This window comes from Pyrus communis, chromosome 15 (genome assembly GCF_041283825.1).
Source record: "Pyrus communis isolate YQ-2024b chromosome 15, ASM4128382v1, whole genome shotgun sequence".
Taxonomy (NCBI): domain Eukaryota; kingdom Viridiplantae; phylum Streptophyta; class Magnoliopsida; order Rosales; family Rosaceae; genus Pyrus; species Pyrus communis.
Genome location: NC_142579.1, coordinates 647090 through 667594, shown reverse-complemented (window position 1 = coordinate 667594; position 20505 = coordinate 647090). Strand labels below are relative to the sequence as shown.

Below are 20505 nucleotides of genomic sequence, written 5' to 3'. Positions count from 1 at the left end.
TATCTGAAAGCTACTAGCCCTGATTTCTGAAGCCAGGAAGATTTTGAGCAAACATTAAACAAAAAAAAAAAAAAAAAATTCTACCCTAATTAAAAGTTTAAAACCACACTAGTTTTCTTTGGGGTTGGACCAAGGACCATCTTTGTGCGTGGAAAATTAGGTCTGAATGTGATATGAATAAGGCATGTCACACTTTTCTTTTTCCATTTCGTCTTTTTCTTCTTGACTGACCTAAGAACTAGTCAGCAACGCGTCGGTCTTTTTCCATTTCGTCTTTTTCTTCTTGACTGACCTAAGAACTAGTCAGTAACGCGTTGGTCTACCATGATGTGGAGATGGATGTAGACAAAATAGCAGCTCTTTGATAAGCAATCGTGACTTTGTCTATTGCTTGACCTACACTTTATTAGTCTTGCAACCCTTATGAGTGCAATTATGCCAAGTACCACATGCAGCACGGCCCTTAGGAAATTTCCTGGCCCTGCTCTTGAGCGTGACACGCTTACTGACGCTGGTATTATCTTTCAACATATTGTATTGAGTAGGCCACAATTGGACCTCCTCTCCTCAATAATATGTTTATATAACTGGATGAAAGCACTACAAATTACTCATTCCCCACTCACCCCAAAGACTTGATATATAGTTTATATTAAAAAAAAAAAACCATATGGATAATCCCATGCGAGTTGTTTCACTTCTCAGATTTCTAAGCATTGTAATAACTATTAGCATTTGCTCATGCAATGGCAATCTGATCAGTGCGCCTTGCAAGGAATATGAGAGACAATCACTTTTGATGTTGAAGCAAGACCTCAAGGATCCTTCAAACCGGCTTTCATCTTGGGTTGGCAGCGAAGGAGACTGCTGCAACTGGACTGGAGTTATCTGCGATAAGAAAACCGGTCATGTCTGCGAGCTCCACCTTGGGAATTATTATGAAGATGAGGAATTTTCAAATGAGAGTTTGCGCTTGGGTGGTAAGTTAAATCCTTCTCTGCTCAATTTAAAGCATCTTAGCTACCTGGACCTATACAGAAATGATTTTGAAGGAATACAGATTCCTAGCTTCTTAGGTTCGTTGAAAAGTTTAACATATCTCAACCTTTCAAGAGCAAGGTTTGGAGGAACAATTCCTCCTCAACTAGGAAACCTCTCGAGTCTTCGCACTCTTTCTCTGTTTGCTAACAATTTTGTAGTTGAGAACCTTCAATGGATTTCTGGCCTTTCTCATTTGCAACACCTGGATATTGCTGCTATAGATCTTAGCAAAGTATCACATTGGTTGCAGGGGACAAGCACACTTCCCTCTCAGCTGGTAGAACTATATATGGCTGAATGTGATCTAGGTGTCCTACCAGGCGGAATTTCGAACATGACTAGTCTTCGAGTTCTTGATCTCGATTACAACTCTATCAGTTCTATAATTCCCAAATGGTTGTATACTTTTAGCAATCTTGAAACACTAGTTCTTTCAGAAAATAACTTTCATGGTGAAATTTCAAGTTCCATTGGAAACTTAACAGCCCTTGTCAATCTTGACATATCAGACAACCAACTTGATGGGAAAATCCCAAACTCATTGGGAAACCTTTGTAAGCTGATGTCTCTCCAATTTCCGAGGAACAATTTCAGCGGAAGCATTTCAGAAATATTTGAAAGCTTGTCTACGTGCAGTTCAGGTCGCATTGAGTTTTTAGATCTATCAGATAATAATCTTTCAGGTCATCTGTCTCAGCTTGGTAACTTCAAAAATTTAGGCTCGCTTTACTTTTCAAATAATTCAATATCAGGTCCAATTCCAGTATCCTTGGGAAATCTGTCATGCTTAGAAGGTTTGGCCATTGGTAACAATCAATTAGAGGGTGTTGTCTCCGAAGTTCATTTCACCAATCTTACAAAACTGAAATACTTTTCTGCGAGCGAAAATTCGTTGACTCTGAAAACTAGTCCAGATTGGCTTCCTCCCTTCCAATTATACACCTTGTTTCTAAATTCTTGGCATCTAGAGCCATCAGAGTTGCCTGCATGGCTTCAAACTCAAACAAATCTGTTTGCTCTTAACCTGTCAAATACAGCTCTTTCAGGTATCATTCCTACCTGGTTTTGGAACTTTTCTTCCCCTGGATTACACCTTTTGGATCTCTCTTACAATCAATTGTACGGAAAAGTTCCGAATATAGATTCTAGATCTTCAGAAGTAATTAACCTAGGTTCTAACCAGTTCCACGGTTCATTACCTCTATTTTCTTCCAGCATAACTACACTAGATCTTTCCAACTCCTCATTTTCCGGAACTCTGTTTCATTTCTTGTGTGACAAGACTGATGGGCCAAAACAACTTGCAATTCTTCAGCTTCAAGACAATTTTCTCAACGGAGAAATTCCTGACTGTTTGGACAATCTGCAAAACTTGACAGTTCTCAACTTAGAAAACAACAGTTTGGGTGGGAACATTCCAGCCTCCGTTGGGCACTTAGGACTCCTCCAATCGTTGCACTTGCGCAATAATCACTTATCTGGAGAAGTACCTACTTCCCTACAAAAATGTGAGTCCTTGGTCCTTCTTGACCTTCACAGAAATGAATTTGTTGGAAGCATACCAACATGGATTGGTAAAAGCCTTTCACATTTGAGAATTCTCAACCTCCGTTCGAACATGCTTCACGACAACATTCCTCATGAACTATGCAGTCTCCGAAATCTCCAGATCCTGGACCTCGCGGACAACCACCTTTCCGGAGCAATACCAACATGTTTCAAGAATTTCACAGCCATGGCAAATTTTTCAAACTCGAGAGACCCCATTTTGTTCTCCTCTGAATCATTTGGTGATGATGAAACTTCTTTCCAGTACAACTACATAGAGAATGTAATCTTGGTGAGAAAAGGTAGGGAGGTGGAGTACAACAAAATACTTACTTTGGTGACAAGCTTGGACCTTTCAGACAACTTTATATCCGGAGAGATCCCTAAAGAGCTGACCATCCTCATCTGTTTGCAATCATTCAACTTATCAGGAAATCTTTTGGCTGGAAACATCCCTTCAAAGATTGGTGATATGAGATGGTTAGAATCTCTCGATTTCTCGAGGAACAAACTTACCGGTCAGATTTCTCCAAGCATGTCAAAGTTAACATTTCTAAGCAACTTGAACTTGTCCTACAACTATCTGACAGGACAGATTCCGGAAAGCACACAACTTCAGAGCCTTGATCGGTCAAGTTTCTTTGGCAATAAACTTTGTGGACCTCCACTGGAGAAGTGCAGCACAAACCATGGTGGGAGTTCGGTTTCATCGGGTGATCAAAAAAAGGGAGGAATTGGTCTTTTACTAGAAGACGGTTGGTTCGATCTGAGCTTGGGACTAGGGTTTGCATTTGGATTTTGGAGTGTTCTTGGCTCGTTGTTGTTGAACATGCCATGGAGTACTGGGTTTTCGCGGTTCCAAAATAACATTGTGAGCAAGTTCTATGCCATAATTCAAGAGAAACTATGAGCATTCGAACTGAAGTGTAGAGAGAAAGAGCGTTGCTTTAACCAACTTGGGTACGCCAATGTTTGAAAAGCTTTATGATATTACTGTTGAATCTTCATAACTATTACTGCATGTATAAGTTGTACCAATATTTATGTTTGTGTATGCGAACAGAGTAATTTTCTTGCTAATTTCAAACAAATACGCAATTATCATAATCGTATTCCAAATAAACAATTGCACAACAAGAATCTAGTTACTGCTCATCATCCAAAGAAGTTTAGTTCTTCCCTTTCACTTCTCTCTACTTGCGTGAATCACCTCCTGTAAATATGACAATTTCAATACCATCATAAGTTTAGGCTCATAGCATCAGAATTATTATTTTAAATTGAACATATCATATGCTTGTAATGTCATGACACTATCAAAACAGAAATATTAGTGCCTTCAGATTACTATCATCGAAGTACATAAACTAAAAAGGAAATAAATGCATGCCAAACAGGGGTTTTATATGGTAAATTCGGAGCCATGTAAGGTTGTCAATGAAATGCACAAGGTACCGACAGTTAAGGAGTCTCGAATAAACAGATGGATGTGGATCATATAAACATTTCAGAGTTCATTACGATAAAACAAAAATACAGAAAGTTTACTGGGCAAATTCAGAAAGTGCATGGAAATAGTGCTAAACTAACATAGCTTTTTATGTCAAGCAATACGGAAAATTGATAGAAAATACAGAGTTCATAGAACAAAAGATGAGGTAAACTGCATCAAGCAAGCTGGAAACCTTATAAAAGTTCATGTTCTTTGCACAAGATGAGTCCTGGTTCCCAGCAAAGCTGAAAAGAACCACATCAAAGAAACAGAGGAAACAATTGTATCATTTGCTGTCGTACACCAAGAAAATTGGAAATAGATTGTCCCACTGTACACGCCAAAATGATAAATCCCAACATCATCTAAAGCTTTTGGAAGCAAGGCAAGGCAAGCAAGGGTCCAACCTTGGCCCTGAAAATACAGGGATTTGAAATAAGAACCATGAAACCGAACTCTGTATGCATTCACATGGTAACAAGTAAACCAAGCACAATTCAATGAGTAAAAGGATAATATGGCATTACAACACACTTCATATTCCATGTGATATGCAGAACAAAATAACCAATCTGCCACATACATAATGATACCATCTCATTCAACCAATAATTAATGATAGAACCGAAAGATGGTGCATGATGCATTAGCTAGCAATACATGCAAGTGGGGGGTAAGAATATGGTGATCCTTGTTCCCGGATCAAAAACTTGGTTTTTCATTTTACCTCGCAAAAAATCTAGAATTCAGACACAGAAGTCCTTATGATAAAACAAAAACCATAAGGAGACTAAGTGTTCATCCTTGTCATCACCATAGAACTAAACAGATGTAATTGAGTCACAAGAGACAAGATCCTGGATATGTACAGATCCTCTCTGGTTTAATACTCAATAAATACTGCACATAAGAGCTACAAAGCACAAGCCTTCCGAAAGGGAAAAAGGGTGCAAATATTTACTTCTTAATACGATAAAGTACATAGCTTCCCAATTACAAATTTTACATACTTACATCACTGGACATTGGAAACTTTGGAGGAAAAAAAAAAGAGACATTGGAAACTAAAACAAGCACAACAAAATGTAGCAATATATACTTGTTTCTTACAATGGAGAAAAACCGGTAATGAGATTATTAAAAACAGATGACACGAAACAGTACAGATTTCCCAAGTTTAAATTTCAGTACAGATTGAACAATCAAGATAAGCATGAGAAATTGTAACAATTATTCTCTGATTCTAACAAAGAATGCTACTGAACATCCTAAAGATAAAAGTTATCTACGATTGAAGTTTGTTCCTGGAGAAAGTAAGTTCCTTACTTCCATCAAATATTCATCATTTGAAATGTGAAGTGAAATACGGAGATTTGTCAACAACGCTTCTTGTTCCCAGCTTAAGGACCCAGAAGCATGCATTGCCACCAGAGTATTGCGATAAGCATTCAATTCTAACCTATGTATTCCTGCTGCTACATCCTCTTTTAGTGGAAGGGAAAAGCTTTCATGCGCATACTTTTCCAGATTGAAGTGAAACAGTTTACAAATTCAAAGTATGTTGACTAAAATGAAACAAAACAAAAAATAAGCAAAATATACTCAACCCAAAGCCCCAATATATCAAACTGCACCAAGCTAATGAAAAGCTCCAAATTTGAATACAGTATCAGACTCGGAGTTCTTGGGCAAGCAATTAACACCAAAATGTTTAGCAAAACAATCCAAACGTATTCAATTTAACATAAAAGTAAACGAACAAAGCATTGAGAGCGTATATTCGAAACCCTAGAAATCAAAATTAGAACAGATTTGACTCACCTTGCTTGAGATTTTTGGAAATTCGATCAATACGCGAACAATATTGCTCTGGATCCTTTGTGTACCGGCTTCAATTAGGGATTTCCAGTCTGTAGGGTTGAGAATTGCGAGCTTGGAATTGGGAGGAAAATTAGAAGGTTAGGGTTTGCACTTTCCTGTTTGTGTGTAAGAATATGAAGAAAATGAAATTGTTTACGAATTTATTGGTTTATTTATTAATTTTTTTTTTTTTTTTTTTTTTTTTGGTCCGTTTGAAGTTTTGCCCTCGTACAGAAGGGAGCATACCCTTGGGTTAATTTACACCTAATTTTAGGAGATTTATCACTTTGATTTTTCTAATATGTTTTTAATTCATTTTAAGGAAGTGGATGGATTTTTATTCTTTTTTTATTTATTTATTAATGTTGATTTAGAAGTATTTGGGTGTTTACTTGCTTCTTAAGTGCTCACTCAGTAATACGATTTGGTGGTATTCATTTTCATGTGAAAGTGAGAGGTTTTAAGTTCGAATATAATGGATAATGAATTCGATACCAAATTAGGTTACCCATTGTGTTGTTTTGCCGAACTCTCCCTCCCTTTAGTGTAAAAATATCGATGTACTCAAAAAAAAAAAAAAAAACGCCTTGCTTCTCAAGTGTCCAACATTTTTAAGCATCTTATTCCATCAACAAAAAAATGTGGCCAACAATTTTCTAAACGAGGAATTTGTGTCACTTAATACTACTGTAACATCCCACATCGACCAATAGAGAGAGGGTGATGTGCCTTATATGTACATACCCACCTCTATATAGCACAAAGCCTTTTGGGAGCTTACTAGCTTCAGGTTCCATCGGAACTTCGAAGTTAAGCGAGTTCGTACGAGAGCAATCCCAAGATGGGTGACCCACTGGGAAGTTCTCGTGTGAGTTCCCCGAAACAAAACCGTGAGGGCGTGGCCAGGGCTTAAAGCGAACAATATCGTGCTATGGCGGAACTGAGACTAGGATGTGACACTACAATCTAGTATTCCTCTTCACTTATAAGTGAGATGTCTTAGGATTGATTCTCGCCAAAGACGATTGAACCACTTTATTATGACTCGCCCATCATGAAGCTTAGCCTTACTCTCCCACCCTCCTTAATGTAGATAATATCGCTTGTTAAATAAAAAACGAGAACTTGGTGAACAAGTTTTGCAAGATGAATTGTCTTTGGACTTATTTGAAATTATATTTATAGAGTATTTATGCTCACAGGCACTATTGTACTATTGTTAAGAATATTATTGGAAACAAATTGATTTTTTAATTAAAAATTCAAGTGTTCTTGTAATCAGAAAAAATGAAAAATATTTCCAATCCAATACACCAAAAATATTTGAAATAAAATGTTATTCCTTTTTCTTTTTTTTTTCAATTCTAAACGCGATAGTAGCTCACACGCGCTTAAGTTACTTTCTACCATTGATGCATCATAAAAATTAACGACAGTCACCGATGCACGCGTGCGCATCCGTCCTAGGATTTACACTTTTTTCTTGACAAAATTAACTAAAAACGACAACTAAGAGAAAGAGTCAAGCTAGAGCTGTTGAGACAATTGAAAAAGGAAAATTAGAAGTCCAAGATGGAACAATGACAACATTATTACCCATCCAAGCCAGCACATTTGCCGCATAATTAGTTTCATGAAACGCTCAACTTTCTCATCTCTCTATATTCTATATATACTAAAGCTCAGCGGATTGGCACTGTTCATTAACAGTGCCCACCCGGTTTTGTCCCTCGCCTGCTGAGCAATTTTTTGTCCTTTTCTGGAATTGTGCAGTGAGTTGGCCATTTTGTCCTTTCCGCTTTCTGGTGCCGTTCTCCATCATCTGCGGTTCTTTGCTTTTAAAAATCCAAACAATATCTTTATAATTTTTTTCCTTTTTGGCGCCACAAACTATGTGGCTGGATTTAACTCCTGACAACTATAATCATTTGTTTTGTCCTGCAGTCTATTTGTTTATCAATTTTTTGTCCAAAAACCAATGTGTTTATCCACGGGTAAAACAATTGGTGATTGTTTTGTTTATTATATATATATAATTGTTTTTCTCAAGAACTCCCCCACCGACGACTGTTGCAGCTCTCTCTGAAAGTGGGTTTTCTTTTTTATGCATGTTATTATTTTATTTCTCTCTCACTGTTTCTTTTCCATTTGAGAAAGAGGCAAGAGGAAAAGGGGGATGCCATTGCCATTGCCATTGCCATTGCCATTGTCTGGTGGTAGCAACGAAGGCCCATTCCTCGAAAAAGGAATAATAAAAACAAAGTGGCAGAGAAATATACATACATGTGTGTATACTAATACTCAACAAGATAAAATTACTGTTCATTAACAGTAAGCGGACGAAAGTGCCCTCCAATTCATTTGTTATCTGCCCATTTTTTCCTTTTTTTAACAGTAAAAATACGACTTTGCCTTTCATCTCCACCTGTCGATCACTCCTCAGCTTCTGTCATTTTCAATGGCATAAATGCCCTCTGTTTCTTCTCCATTATGCCGTTTGTCCACGCGTCGCTCATCGCTCCACATTGACTACTTCTCGACCTTTCTTCTCTACTTTTCCCTCCGTTCCACTTTTCTCTCTCACAATTCCCTGCTTCTGTCCCTCTTGAACCTCGATTCCTTTCGCTCTCCAAGGCTACCTTCTCTCCCTCTTCCACCGTGCGATCTTTGTCTCACAAATTACCAACCGCACTTTCTTGCTAAAAAACCTTCACTGCTTTCTCTGTTGCTAGAGGTTGCTTTCTCTTCTGCTCCAGCAGGGCCTTCAGTTCTCACTTAGATTCCAGAGTAGAAGCCCAGAAAGCTAATATGGCAAAGCGAGAGCTTTCCAGCACTCTCAGGAACTTAAAAGGTGAAAAGAAACGATAAAATTGCAACTTTTTTGGTTTTTTATTTATTTTTAGTGTTAATTTCTGATTAAATTATTATTTTCGATAAACCCTTTTAGAATCTGATCTAGGTTTTGCTTAAATTCATCTTGGTGTTGTTTAATTTTGAGTTATATAATTTTCTGGTGGACCTTTAATTGTATTTACATATTAATACAACGTAATTGGGTTATTTTTTTAATTACTGTAGTTTATGCAAAGAGCAACTTAGAAAGAGGTGAAGAAAGAAGAAGATGTCAAACCATACCTTATCACCTCAGGTACCTTTTAGACCTATTGCATGTCAAAATCAGCTTCAAATTTGTGATTTAATATAATTGAATTTTAACAAGTTGTTAGTGAATTTGTAGAATTTTACGTTTAATAACCAAGTGGATTACTTTACTTGGTTGGACCTGTTTTTATAGCTATATTTCAACCTTTCCTCTGATGGCTTTTAACGATTGGATTTCTCGAGTCTACTTTCCATGCTTTGACCATTTCATTTGGCAGGGGGTTCTGGGTTTTGGAGAATTCTTCATTAAATTGGTGGGTTTGTAGAATTGTACCCTTATATTTCTGGGTTTGGTTTTATGTCAGTTTAATAAATTTTTTTAGGTTTTGCAGAATTTTTTGTGATTAAATTTCTGGGTTAAGTAGCGGTTTTTGAGGTTGTGGTCTCCAAAAAAAGGTAATTTTTACATTAATTCTGTGAAAATTTGTATATATCAATGTGTTAGAATATTTAAGGGAATTTAAAATAAAATATGGTATTGGTATTGGTGGGGACGATGTATGGGAATTTTTCAAGGATTATTGGAATCTCATGGTAAGGAGTGATGTAGAAACTTATAGCTGCAGCAGTTGATGCAGGTTTCCTTTCTATGAACCTGATTTTGGATGGGGAAAGCCACCATGGGTGACTTCAGGTACAGAGTTCAAGAATCTAATTGTGTTAATGGATACACGAGATGGGGATGGCATAGAAGTATCCTTGAATCTCAAGGAAGAAGACCTGGCCATATTTGAAAGCACTAAGGAGCTGCTTGAGTATGCATCTTTAAATCCAACTGTAATTTTGTTTAGTATTGTTGAACCTTTTATGATCTTTCATTGTTTTGTTTCTTGCTTCTGTTTTTCTTAGGTGTGTGCTAAATTGGATGTTGGTTTGGTTGTTTCCAATCTTTCCCCACGACTTTCGATACCCAATAGAGAATATGAAAAACCCAACTTTAATTTTGTAAATTTTTTGTCCTAAATGAAGGTAACATGGGAATTTGTTCCGAATGGTGTTCAAAGAACTTCAAACTCAACTTTGTCCTGAATGATGATCTGTTCTCTGGATGTCTGATATCAATTTTTTATCTGCTCAGAGTGATCTGATTTACATCTTTTGCTAGGGTGCTAATGTGCCTCCACCATTCAATTCATTTGAATCTACTGGTCTCCCATATGAGATTCAGAGGTATGGAATTATTCTTCTGTTTTTGTCTCTTTTGTGTAATCCTGGTAAAGTTACCTGAGTGTTTTGTGCAAAGTTATGTGATTGCTAGAGGTCCAATGTTGAGTTCCTCTTTACAAATGCTTCTCAACAATTGAGCCCTTTTTGTCACTATTCATATTGCAGGTTTTGAGCTTCCACAAATTTCAAGGCGTTCAAACTTTACTCTCGAATGAAATGGTAATTAAATTTCTTAAAATTATAGTTTATTACTATAAAAGATAAAGACTTATTTTCTCAGCATTGTAATCTATGTATGTTTACACGTTATCCAACTTGCTTCTACAAAATCAAAATACTTATATCCACCTACAAAATTCTGTTGAAGAAGTGAGATTTTTAAACTGCAGTTTTTCTTTAATTATTCACAAATGTATGTACAAGTTAACGAAAAAACATGTATGCTTTTTTGGTGAATTTAATTTGAATTGTTAAATTTTGGTAACAAAAAAACCTATGATAAATTAAAAGACTATCATTAAATAAGATTTTCTGCTCAGTGTACCTCTATATAGTTCTATTTGAACTCACATTTTTTTTTTTAATTTAAATTTTATTTCTTTGCATAGTCTGGAAAAATTCTGCTTTCCTAATCATTTCACACAATTTTGTTTAGTTTTAAAAGTTTTGCTATAATTTTCTCTGATGAAAGGACATTCTGTGACAAAAAACCAGGATCAATTTGTTTGCAGCTTGAAGATTTCTACTTTCACCAAGTTTATCTCCAACTCCAGGTATTTTCTCCCATTGACAACTTAAAATCAACTGCACTGCACCTCTATACTTGCATAACTCTGTTTTTCTCTCCTCCTTAAATTCATATATGGAGATAGGAAGTTTAAGAATCTTTGTTCCTGCTAATAGGTTTAATAATAGTGACATTTGAATGATCTTTGTTTCCAGGAAACTGATTTTAAAGAATTGTAGCTGATGATTCAGAAAATAGTTAGATTTTTTAAAGCTGACACAGGTTTTTATGAATATCAGGCTTTGAAATACAATGTTGTTCTAGGTTGTCATCTAGATTCCCAATCACATGTTTCCACGGCGGTTTCAAAGAGGTCCTTGAGACGATCAGATGCTGTACTCAGCAGCCACCGTTATAATAAGGTTAGGTGTTGAGGTTTTTCCTTAACTTATTATTCTCTTGGAATATGAAACCCTATGTTTTTCCTGCATGTTGGTACATGTAAATAACACAATGCTTCATAATCTTTTATTTAGAGTTTAATAAATATGATAAAAGTGGATCATAATTTTTACAATAACCTAACTTGGCTATTTTTGAAGGTAAGACCGAGCGTCATTCTCTTGGTCACTAGATGCCTTGAGAATTTATAGTCACTCACCCAACTTGGGATTTGAGTAATCATGAATAACTCGATTTTGTGTTACTATGTGATGCGGTGGTGAGAGGACTTTGGTATGGGAGGGAGGACTAGAGAGAGATGTTTAGATTTGAGAAGGGTAATTGGTATTGAAAATTGAGATGCCTATATACCATGGCAGGGTCGGTTCCAGCTTTTTCTTTTCCTTGGTATGCATTATTTGTCCCTTTCTTTTAATTTGTTAAGTTTAATTTATTCCTGCAATTTTGTATGAACTATATGTGTGTAGTGATAGATTGTAAGGTGATTGAGATTTGTGCAGGTAATTACTATAAATACAAATGGATGGTGCATACAAATTACTATAACTTCAAGAAAAAACAAAACAGATCCAGATACCAATTCACTTCAGTCCCCAAACATCTCGATCCATTCCAGCTTTTTCTCTTCCTTGGTATGCATTATTCCTCCCTCTCTTCTCTTAATTTTTTCTTTTTGTTTAATTATTTCTGGAATGTTGGAACCTGAATTTCCAGAATTATTGTGATTTTGGAACCCTAATTTGGGATGCATGTAAATGAAAAGTCTTATATATTTGGTCTTTGCTTACAACCTCTCTCTGCTCTTTTTCTCTCTCTCTCCAAAACTCAATTTTGAAGTTGTCATGCATTTTTTTTTTTTTTAATTATCACTGTCACCTTTTGATTTGCCTTATGGTTTTATCATCGTACATCATTAGTTGACTACTGTCTTTGTTTTCTTCTGCAGCGTGGAGAGCTGTACAAGGCACTTTCTGCAATTTATTGCAAAATAATGTCAGTTATCCCTTCTTTGGATACAACTCAAACTGGGAGCAAGTCTGGTATCCAAGCTTTACGTTCGTTGCATGTAGCACATGAAAAGTCTAAGAATGTAGTAAGCTTTATTTGGCGGGTATTCCCTCAATAGTTAAGGAAACAATTATTTTCCCCTTTCTGCTTTGAAGAAATAGAATTCTCTTTAGATGTTTAAATTTGTTTCATTCATGATGAGGTTGTGTATAAATTGCATTTGCATTTGTAACTCAGTTTTTGACTCGAACATTGTTTATAAAGATTGCAGGTGCATAATCTTTCATATAATTTTCAATCCCGCAGCAACGCGCGGGTGCAAATTCTAGTTTATCTTCTATATGTCATCTACATTTCTTCCGCATCCCGTTCATCATCCTTCTTTCGCATTACTTCATTGCTAAATGGGCCCTAGGGTTCCCAACATTTTGCTCTAGAGATTATTTTCGAAAACAGTTTCTTGGGTCCGGCTGCAATGGTATATTCCACCCAATGACATGAACTTTAAACAAAATCTAACTGTTGCAAACATTCATTAAATGTCTACATGTAAGATCTAATCGTTGATTTCCATACCGCTCAGACATTAGTTATCATGAAAGAAAAATTGCATCTTCTTCCAACTCTTTCTTTCAAGGTGAAAATTCACTATAAGACATGCACATGAGAAACGTCGGAAAAAAGTTGAGAAAAGAGTGGATTATAGAAATCTTTTGCTGATAAATCGGAGAGAATTCGAAACCAAATCGGAACCAATTTCACAAAATTATGAATCCTCGCACGTCTACACTGAAAACTTTCATACAACATCGAGCAGTATGTGCTCCAACGCTATAATTTAATATACCATAGAAATGACAACATATTATGTTACATGTTAGAGTTAGCAGAGATACCCGGGGAGAGAAGTTTAAGGTTAGTGGTTGATATAGTGAGCCAAACGTATAGCTGTGGGTGAGATCTGCATCTACTGCATTTGGGTGTCTTTAGAATAATCACGATGATCCGACAAATAAGTATTTGAGTAACGGAGCAACCACACTCAAACTGTTCCCCAGCAATGCATAACTGCAGCATAAAAGAAACGGACAGAAAACGTTAGTCTTGCTGAACAACCACTGTCATGCTTAACTGTAATATCCCAACAAAACAGGAAGCTGAAACTTCTTGACATACACCGAATAATTTTCGTCAAATAAAAGGCACAGCATTGTTTATTTTCTGCCAAAATACACATCAAGCTGAACATGAAATAGTGGCATACTGTTGCCTAAGGCTTATGTGCTGTGGAAACTGAAAATCTTCCGGGAGAGAATGCAAATTAGCAAACTAAGTAGGTCAAAGAAAAATTATCAATTAACACACCGAGAACATGAACCTAATAAATGAAGATCCCTAAAAGATATGTCTAAACGAAATTAGCATACCTCCCTCGGGGTAAAGTATCTAAGGTGCTGCTCCTTCAATAAAGATGCTTTATCCTTATTCTTTGGCTGCATGCATGTCACAATTTTGCAAATGTCAAGTAGCGGAAAAGTCATTGAAATTGTTTCTTACTGAGTCATTATGACCAGGAACTGAACCGTGAAGTATAAGAACTTGAAATAGTAACGAAAAAGGATACCCATGGCACTTCCCCACCTCTCTACCAAGCTTAATGGAACAATGTACTGATCTATGATGCCACTACAAAATCCATTCCCTTCATCTTTCTTCAATATTCCTTCAGTATTTGTAGAACCAGTAGTGGTGCCCACAAAATTGGACTCTGATTGGTCACTGCAATTCTTGAATTAAAGAAAGCTTTCTATAGGCTCACAATATTCAAGTAACGTATCCCGGCTCTCTTGTGGTTCATTGAGTTCAGAGAACACTGTCTCATCAGCATTTGCATCCCCAAATAATGGCCCTAGCAAGCGAAGAAGCTGATTATCGAAAACTTGATTGTGAAAGGTTGAAGGTTTCCTCTTTGCCTGCAGGATAAATGAATTTATGTGTTAACTCTTGAAAGAATAAGAGCAAGAGGTTTCCAAGAGCTTCTGAATGATCTAGAAAACCAGTGAGAGAGGAGGCTAACGGGCAAAAATAGCGTGGCCTGGAATAGGGTACGCCAAACTGTAACAGACTCAATATGAACTCCTGCAGAACAAAATTTGTTCTTCCCAATATCTCTATCATTTCTGTATGCGTATCAGATGTCTGCAGCCAGGAGATAAAACAAAGGAATTGGAAAAAAAAAAAAATAAATAAATCAATATGTTACCTACAATTAAGATAAAACTTCCAAGAATTGGCCTCAAATTCGACAACATTTTCCACAAATAACACCACTGGAGGTCGAGATGTGAGTGGTATCAACTCAAGAATGTTGAGAAATGAAAATGCCCGAGCATCGCCGGATTGCTTCTGGAGACCTATCCATAAGTAATTCGTGAAAATCTGTTTAAGCCGTTGCCATACATCTGTAAAGACAAAAATGATGAAAACTAACCTTGTCGAGTGTAAAGTTGGCAAGGAGGAGAAAGAAGTCATGCATCCGCCCCAAACAGTCGAGATCAGCAGCAGTAAGGCTCTGAATATTACCCTCTACAAACAAGAATATTCAAATTTCAGTGCAAGATGAGCTCAAGTAGGTTTAGGAAACATCACAAAGCAGCTTAAAATACCAAACACCGGAACAAATGGTACTAATACAAAACTGACCCAATACAGAACTAGTTGACAAGCGATTTTAAAATATTCAAACAAATTGTAAAACATCCAAAATTAAAGCATCTAAGAGATTAAGCGCCTGTTTGGAACTGTTCACTAAAAGTAATTTTTAATAACCAACCGCGCTTCCGCCTACTTTATGCAAAAAACTTTTTGAGTATTTTTGGGGCATAGAAGTGTCGGAAGCACCAAGCACTTTGCATTTCAATAACAATTTCAACGGATAAAAGCACTTCTACAAAAGTGCTTTTGAGCAGAGTGATTCCTACAAAAGCAGTCTCAAACGATCCCTAAGTGCAAGAAACTCAAATTGGGTAGCCATATATATAAAAACTTTTGATCCTCAAGTAATCAAACACCACAAATTTGTGCTTAGGCTGTGCACACTGTATAAAAAGGAGCTTGAATTTGGATAAATTACAAAATTGAACTAAAAAATGGGAAGAACCTGATAGGGACGGTGGCCGAAATTGTGCTGGTGAACTTTGTTGGCGTTGTCGTTGATGTCGAACGCTTCCCCAACTTCGGCGTTTTTGGATTGCGGGGGAGGTGGGGGTGGGGTGGGATGGATTGGGGTTTTTGGATGGGAGGGGAGGTGAAGAAAGTGGAGGAGAGGGAGGTGGGTCGGGGGAATGGGTAAATTATTATAATATTTTAAACGCATAAAAAAATTATTTTTTTTGTCATGTGGCACAAATTTGGCAGTCACGTCAGCCCAAATGTGTCAGCATTGTTGGCACCACCATCTCATATGACCACTTTATCATGGTAAGAATCACCATGTCAAATGATTAAAATTTGAAAAACATCAATGCTTATTCATAATTAGTCATTAAAATATATGTGTCAATCCAACAATTCTATCAAAATTTCTATAAAAGTCTCACAAACTCCGTTATAATTCAAATAGAATTTCAGTTCCACATGGATCAAGATCAAAATTCAATCAATCAGAATTCCTTGACAAATCCAAGCATCGTACGCTTTACGGAACATCTAATCCACTTAAATAGTGGAATATTGGGAGACTCCTTTGGGGTTTAAAAAGGCACACAAAAGAATATAAAACGTAACTTCATGTTTTCATATTCCCTCATTGTAAAATTACTAGTAATACATCACCACACAGACATCAGGAAAGAGATGCAAGATATAATGTTACAGACTAACATGACTGCTGAGATGGCGTGACACACCATTGATGTTCAATTGACATGTTCTTTTCCCACTGTCGACCCTATTGGTGTGTTACGTACTGCAGTTCAGTTCGATTCAACTTAACATACTTATTTTACAAACGAGATAACCACAAATCCTAATTCAATTGCAACAATCATATTTCACAACAGTTCACATGTGTCTAATTGAGTGTTAAATATCAAAAATTGTCAAATAAGTAACCTTGCACGACCGTATATACCTCCTTGTTGTGAAGCTCTTTCCTTTCACTTCTCTACCACTATCATCACCACGGCCCCACCCCCAATCCTCCACCACCCCATCACCATGCCACCACAATCACCATCCCTACTACTATTGCAGCCACTTAAGACAATACATAGAATATCACTATCTTGCCAACAATTACCACATGACACTTGTACCAGCATTGTTTTCGCCACCACCTCATACGGCCACTTTATCATGGTAATAATCACCATGTCAAATGATTAAGATTTGAAAAATAGCAATGCTTATTCATAATTAATCATTAATATATATACACACACATGCTTATATATGCTTAATATGTGGATGCATATTAATATGGTAAGTCTCTGACGAGACTAGTGACGATATTGATAATATCTTTAGATCATTCATGATCTATTTTCACCACATGGTCATCAGGTGATGAGTCGTATAGTTATCTTCGGCCGTAGATTTGTTTGCAGGTTAAATTTGTCCTAGTGGACGCTAGGGTTGATGATTATTACCGGTATTGAGATTAACTGTTTGATGCTAGTATATTTCCTGCTTGCTATACTTATGTTAGTAGATGCTAGCATGACTGATTGACTGAATGTATGATTTATGGATTTGACTTAATGGTTTTTCGTTGATATTGATGAATGAGACTTTACTATTATGGTAGTATTATATTATATAGTTTTTCACTATATATCTTTTCAAAACAGGGGTTATTATGTTTAAATGAAGATTTATAATTATGATAAAACTGGTCCACTCACGTTTTGTTTTATCGACCCCTTCAGGGTGTAACGAGACTAAGGAGAACATCAGTGGGGACGAGTGGGCTTGGCAGTGAAGCTTTCATCCCTTGGGTTGATGGCTCCTTGACTACAGTTTTTTCTATGTTGTAATAATTATTGCATGATCGCACTTTTGATTATGCATAGCACTGCACTTTGTTGTATTACTATTTACTGCTGTGTGAAACTTCTAGTTGTTATGGTGTGATGTGATTAATAACGGGGTCAAACCCGAGATAATACGTGTCCCCAAGTAAGAATGATGATAAGTTCTTATGTAGCAGCTTTGGATTTATTATTTCAATGAACATTTTTTGGTTCAAATTCTTACACAACATAAATATCTTACTATGGCTTCGTTATTAAGTTGGTTTGTGACGTCATCTACAGATGGGGTCTTATAGTCAATTTAATGTAGATCATCACGTCTCGATCTCGTAACTTGTGTGCCATCATTATCTCCAATTTGAGTAGATTATTGTTATACTTGGTCAAATAAAACTGAGATGAAGAAACAAAATTTCCCTGTTGTTTTTTGAAAAAGGATTTTTATAGATATACGAGAAGATGAAGTAGTGTCCTCTTCGTCAATCGTACATTGGAATACTCTTGGAGAAGCATTTATCAAAACTATCCGGGTGGGACTTTGTTGATCATTGTAGGATTTATGTATTAGATAAATAAAATGTTAATCCATCTAAATGAGGGTGTTTGATTGATATAATTTATCTTTATTATTATTGGGATAGTTAGAAGAAAATTAAGAGATATTCATACTGGAATATACTTAGGATTTTCATGGGCTAATTTGTCGTTCTCCACTCTTCCGAACCACTATATAAGGAAGTCTCGAGTGAAAGAAAAACACAACAAGAAAAGCAAAGGTTTTCATAGTTTATATTCATTCTAGGGCCCGACGACCTTCGAAGTTCTAGACGTACTCTAAATTACATAAGGATGGATGGCCATAGAGTAAAAAAAGAAACAGAAAGAAACGCTTAAATGGATGGAATCAAATTGAGACAATCAAAATCAATATGAAACATGAATTAATTTGCAAAAAAATATAAAAACACGTGAATTATTTACTCAGGGCAAAAGGGCCTGTTGGAACTATCCTTGTGACTAGGAATATTGAAGTGCCTCAACCTCCCTTCTTGTTTTTTCATGTACCCTTCACAAAGAAAAGCCTTGGAGAACTTATCTTCCACATCCCTATTCACATCATGCACAAACACATCAGTCTCTCCCCCCTCTTTGTTCCTGGCCATCATCCCAGCCGTATAAATGGCACTCATCCTCCCTGGTGCTTCATCATGATACCCTGTGGGTGCATCCACCATGATCAAATCCCATTTTATCTCATACACTTCACTGGGCAACCCCTTGAGTGCCAGCTGGCACACGCTATACCTAGGATCACCAACTGCAGTGCACTCAGGCCCCTTCCCAACATCCATGAGACTGTTAGCCTCGTTCACTTTGCTGTCGTATGTGACATGGTACGATTCCAAAGTGGGGAAGCGGCGCCGGATTTGCTCTATCCATGACTCGTCTTCTTCGAGGAAAATGGTGCGTCCGCCGTGGTTGAGGGAAGTCCACATGAGGCTGTCGTGGCCTAGGCCGAAGACGAGGAAGTTGCAGGGCGATTTCTTGTCCAAGACCTTGGATGTGACTGAGATTTCTTTTAGGGTTTGTTGTGGGGTGATGGTGGAGGTTGTGTAGTGGATTAGGGCTTTGGCTAGGGAGGTTGGAATCTTGTTGCAAGTCATTGTGGACTCACAACTAGTTGATTTTTCGTGATCATCTACAGCTTCTTTCCCCGAAATGGGGGATTTTTCATTGGAGGAAGCTGGTGATGAATCAGAACTTGACCTGAAGACAAAGATGACAACCAAAGCAAGGAAAATTCCAAGGAGGAGAAGCTTAACATTGAAAGTTGGATAGGTTTTGGTTCTCATGGTTTGGCTGGTTTTATCTGGTTTTTTGTGTGTCTTTGATCAGTATGTGTGGAGAGAAATAGGTTAAGATGGGAGGTTGGAACCCTAAACCATGCATATATATGTGTGTGCGTATATACATATATTATATATATATATATGCAAGTATGTATATGTAACGGTTTTGATTAATTTGGTAAAGTGAGTTGGAGGAAGAAAGAGACTGGGTTGATGAGGAGGCGTTGCGTTGTAGTACTTGTAATGGATGCTTAAACACGAAGGGAAGGAAGTTGGTTCGGATGCTTAATTGATCAAGACATAAGAGCTGCTAGGATTCTTTGTGAAGCAAAGGGAACAAGTTAAGGTTGGTAGATCTACGAGTTCCATTTGGTTGCAGGTCTCAATTGTTTGGCCATTTTTAAATTCTGAGATTTGTTTAGTGGCTGCTTAATTTCCTGAGTTAGGAGGTGTTGATGATAGGGTACTAGGTTTATTTATGGAGTTGTTACACTCCAAAAACGTATCATAATTAAGTATCATACATACTAAAGCTCGTTTTTGCTTATCCTTCTTAATCAGGGTGTAGTGTTACCCCGCTATAGATTCGTGCCATGTGTTTACAAACTAACCATGAATAGTTCATACATGTAATTATTTCTTGTGAAAAAGAAAAATAATTTAATTAATTAATTAATTAACTTACCATCTACTCTTTCTTCAGTTTACACTCATTAATTTAGTTTATTGGAATCTTAAATTGCCAAATGTATACTTTTCTCTTATATGGTAAGTGAAGTGAATATAGGGATTCCTAATATTCCAAAAATATTTATAGGAATTTTGGATTTCTGATCCAAATTTTTTTTTTAATCAAAATGTTCTTAGCTTAAAAATTTTCAATTCTTTTATAGTTATTTACAAAAGCAAAATATTATTTTGTAAGGGTAATGCTAGGGAGAACAAATTTTTAAATCAAATGATGTGATTGTCGATAATTGGACTGTTAAGTATTGATTAACGTGTTTATTTCTTATTGGTGACATATCATTTGGTTTAGAAATTTTGTCTCCCCTAGCATTATCCATTTTGTAATCAATTTTTGTATTTTTATCATGTTCATTGTTAGTTTAGATACATTTTATTCATAGTCGTTGTAGTTAATCACAGAAATGG

General features: G+C 36.6%; 3 protein-coding genes and 1 pseudogene across 26 annotated transcripts; 2 read left to right on the top strand and 2 right to left on the bottom strand.

Annotated features, from left to right (window-relative positions):
- The first annotated feature begins 219 nt into the window (after positions 1–219).
- Positions 220–3696, top strand: LOC137713433 (receptor-like protein EIX1). Its single transcript, XM_068452725.2, has one exon. It carries the CDS (start codon positions 671–673, stop codon positions 3497–3499), a length of 2829 nt encoding a protein of 942 aa, XP_068308826.2. The 5' UTR covers positions 220–670; the 3' UTR covers positions 3500–3696.
- A 4781-nt stretch (positions 3697–8477) lies between these two features.
- Positions 8478–12758, top strand: LOC137731757 (uncharacterized). Of its 23 annotated transcripts, none has more exons than XR_015956992.1 (12): positions 8485–8792; positions 9020–9089; positions 9322–9357; positions 9436–9499; positions 9673–9858; positions 9953–10273; positions 10436–10489; positions 11002–11043; positions 11297–11419; positions 11600–11846; positions 11960–12091; positions 12406–12758. XR_015956992.1 is itself a non-coding variant. In XM_088686355.1 (7 exons), the coding sequence occupies exons 2-7, from the start codon at positions 9063–9065 to the stop codon at positions 12583–12585; spliced, it is 558 nt and encodes a 185-aa protein (XP_088542481.1). In that variant the 5' UTR covers positions 8488–8792; positions 9020–9062; the 3' UTR covers positions 12586–12758. The 23 variants fall into 23 exon arrangements, 1 of the variants encoding a protein (XP_088542481.1); XR_015956988.1 differs by having other exon boundaries at positions 8487–8792; positions 9237–9357; positions 9682–9858; positions 10209–10273; positions 10985–11043; XR_015956990.1 differs by having other exon boundaries at positions 8487–8792; positions 9237–9357; positions 9427–9499; ... (1 more) ...; positions 10209–10273; positions 10985–11043.
- Positions 12759–13201: 443 nt separating this feature from the next.
- Positions 13202–15816, bottom strand: LOC137728289 (tRNA (cytosine(38)-C(5))-methyltransferase 2-like; annotated as a pseudogene). Its single transcript, XR_015956974.1, has 7 exons — positions 15628–15816; positions 14959–15053; positions 14731–14873; positions 14545–14647; positions 13895–14440; positions 13644–13796; positions 13202–13535 (listed from the first exon to the last, which is right to left on the bottom strand). The product of XR_015956974.1 is annotated as a tRNA (cytosine(38)-C(5))-methyltransferase 2-like (transcript).
- Positions 15817–18266: 2450 nt separating this feature from the next.
- On the bottom strand, positions 18267–19465 carry LOC137728931 (glucuronoxylan 4-O-methyltransferase 1). Its single transcript, XM_068467743.2, has one exon. The coding sequence runs from the start codon at positions 19351–19353 to the stop codon at positions 18478–18480; it is 876 nt and encodes a 291-aa protein (XP_068323844.1). The 5' UTR covers positions 19354–19465; the 3' UTR covers positions 18267–18477.
- Positions 19466–20505: the final 1040 nt, after the last annotated feature.

Coding starts and splice junctions, on each gene's coding strand:
- LOC137713433 (XM_068452725.2), top strand. CDS start 671: ATGGATAATCCCATGCGAGTTGTTTCACTTCTCAGATTTCTAAGCATT.
- LOC137731757 (XM_088686355.1), top strand. CDS start 9,063: ATGTCAAACCATACCTTATCACCTCAG. Junction 9,090..10,435: donor ACCATACCTTATCACCTCAG/GTACCTTTTAGA, acceptor TTCATATTGCAG/GTTTTGAGCTTCCACAAATT. Junction 12,092..12,405: donor CCAGCTTTTTCTCTTCCTTG/GTATGCATTATT, acceptor TTTCTTCTGCAG/CGTGGAGAGCTGTACAAGGC.
- LOC137728931 (XM_068467743.2), bottom strand. CDS start 19,353: ATGAGAACCAAAACCTATCCAACTTTCAATGTTAAGCTTCTCCTCCTT.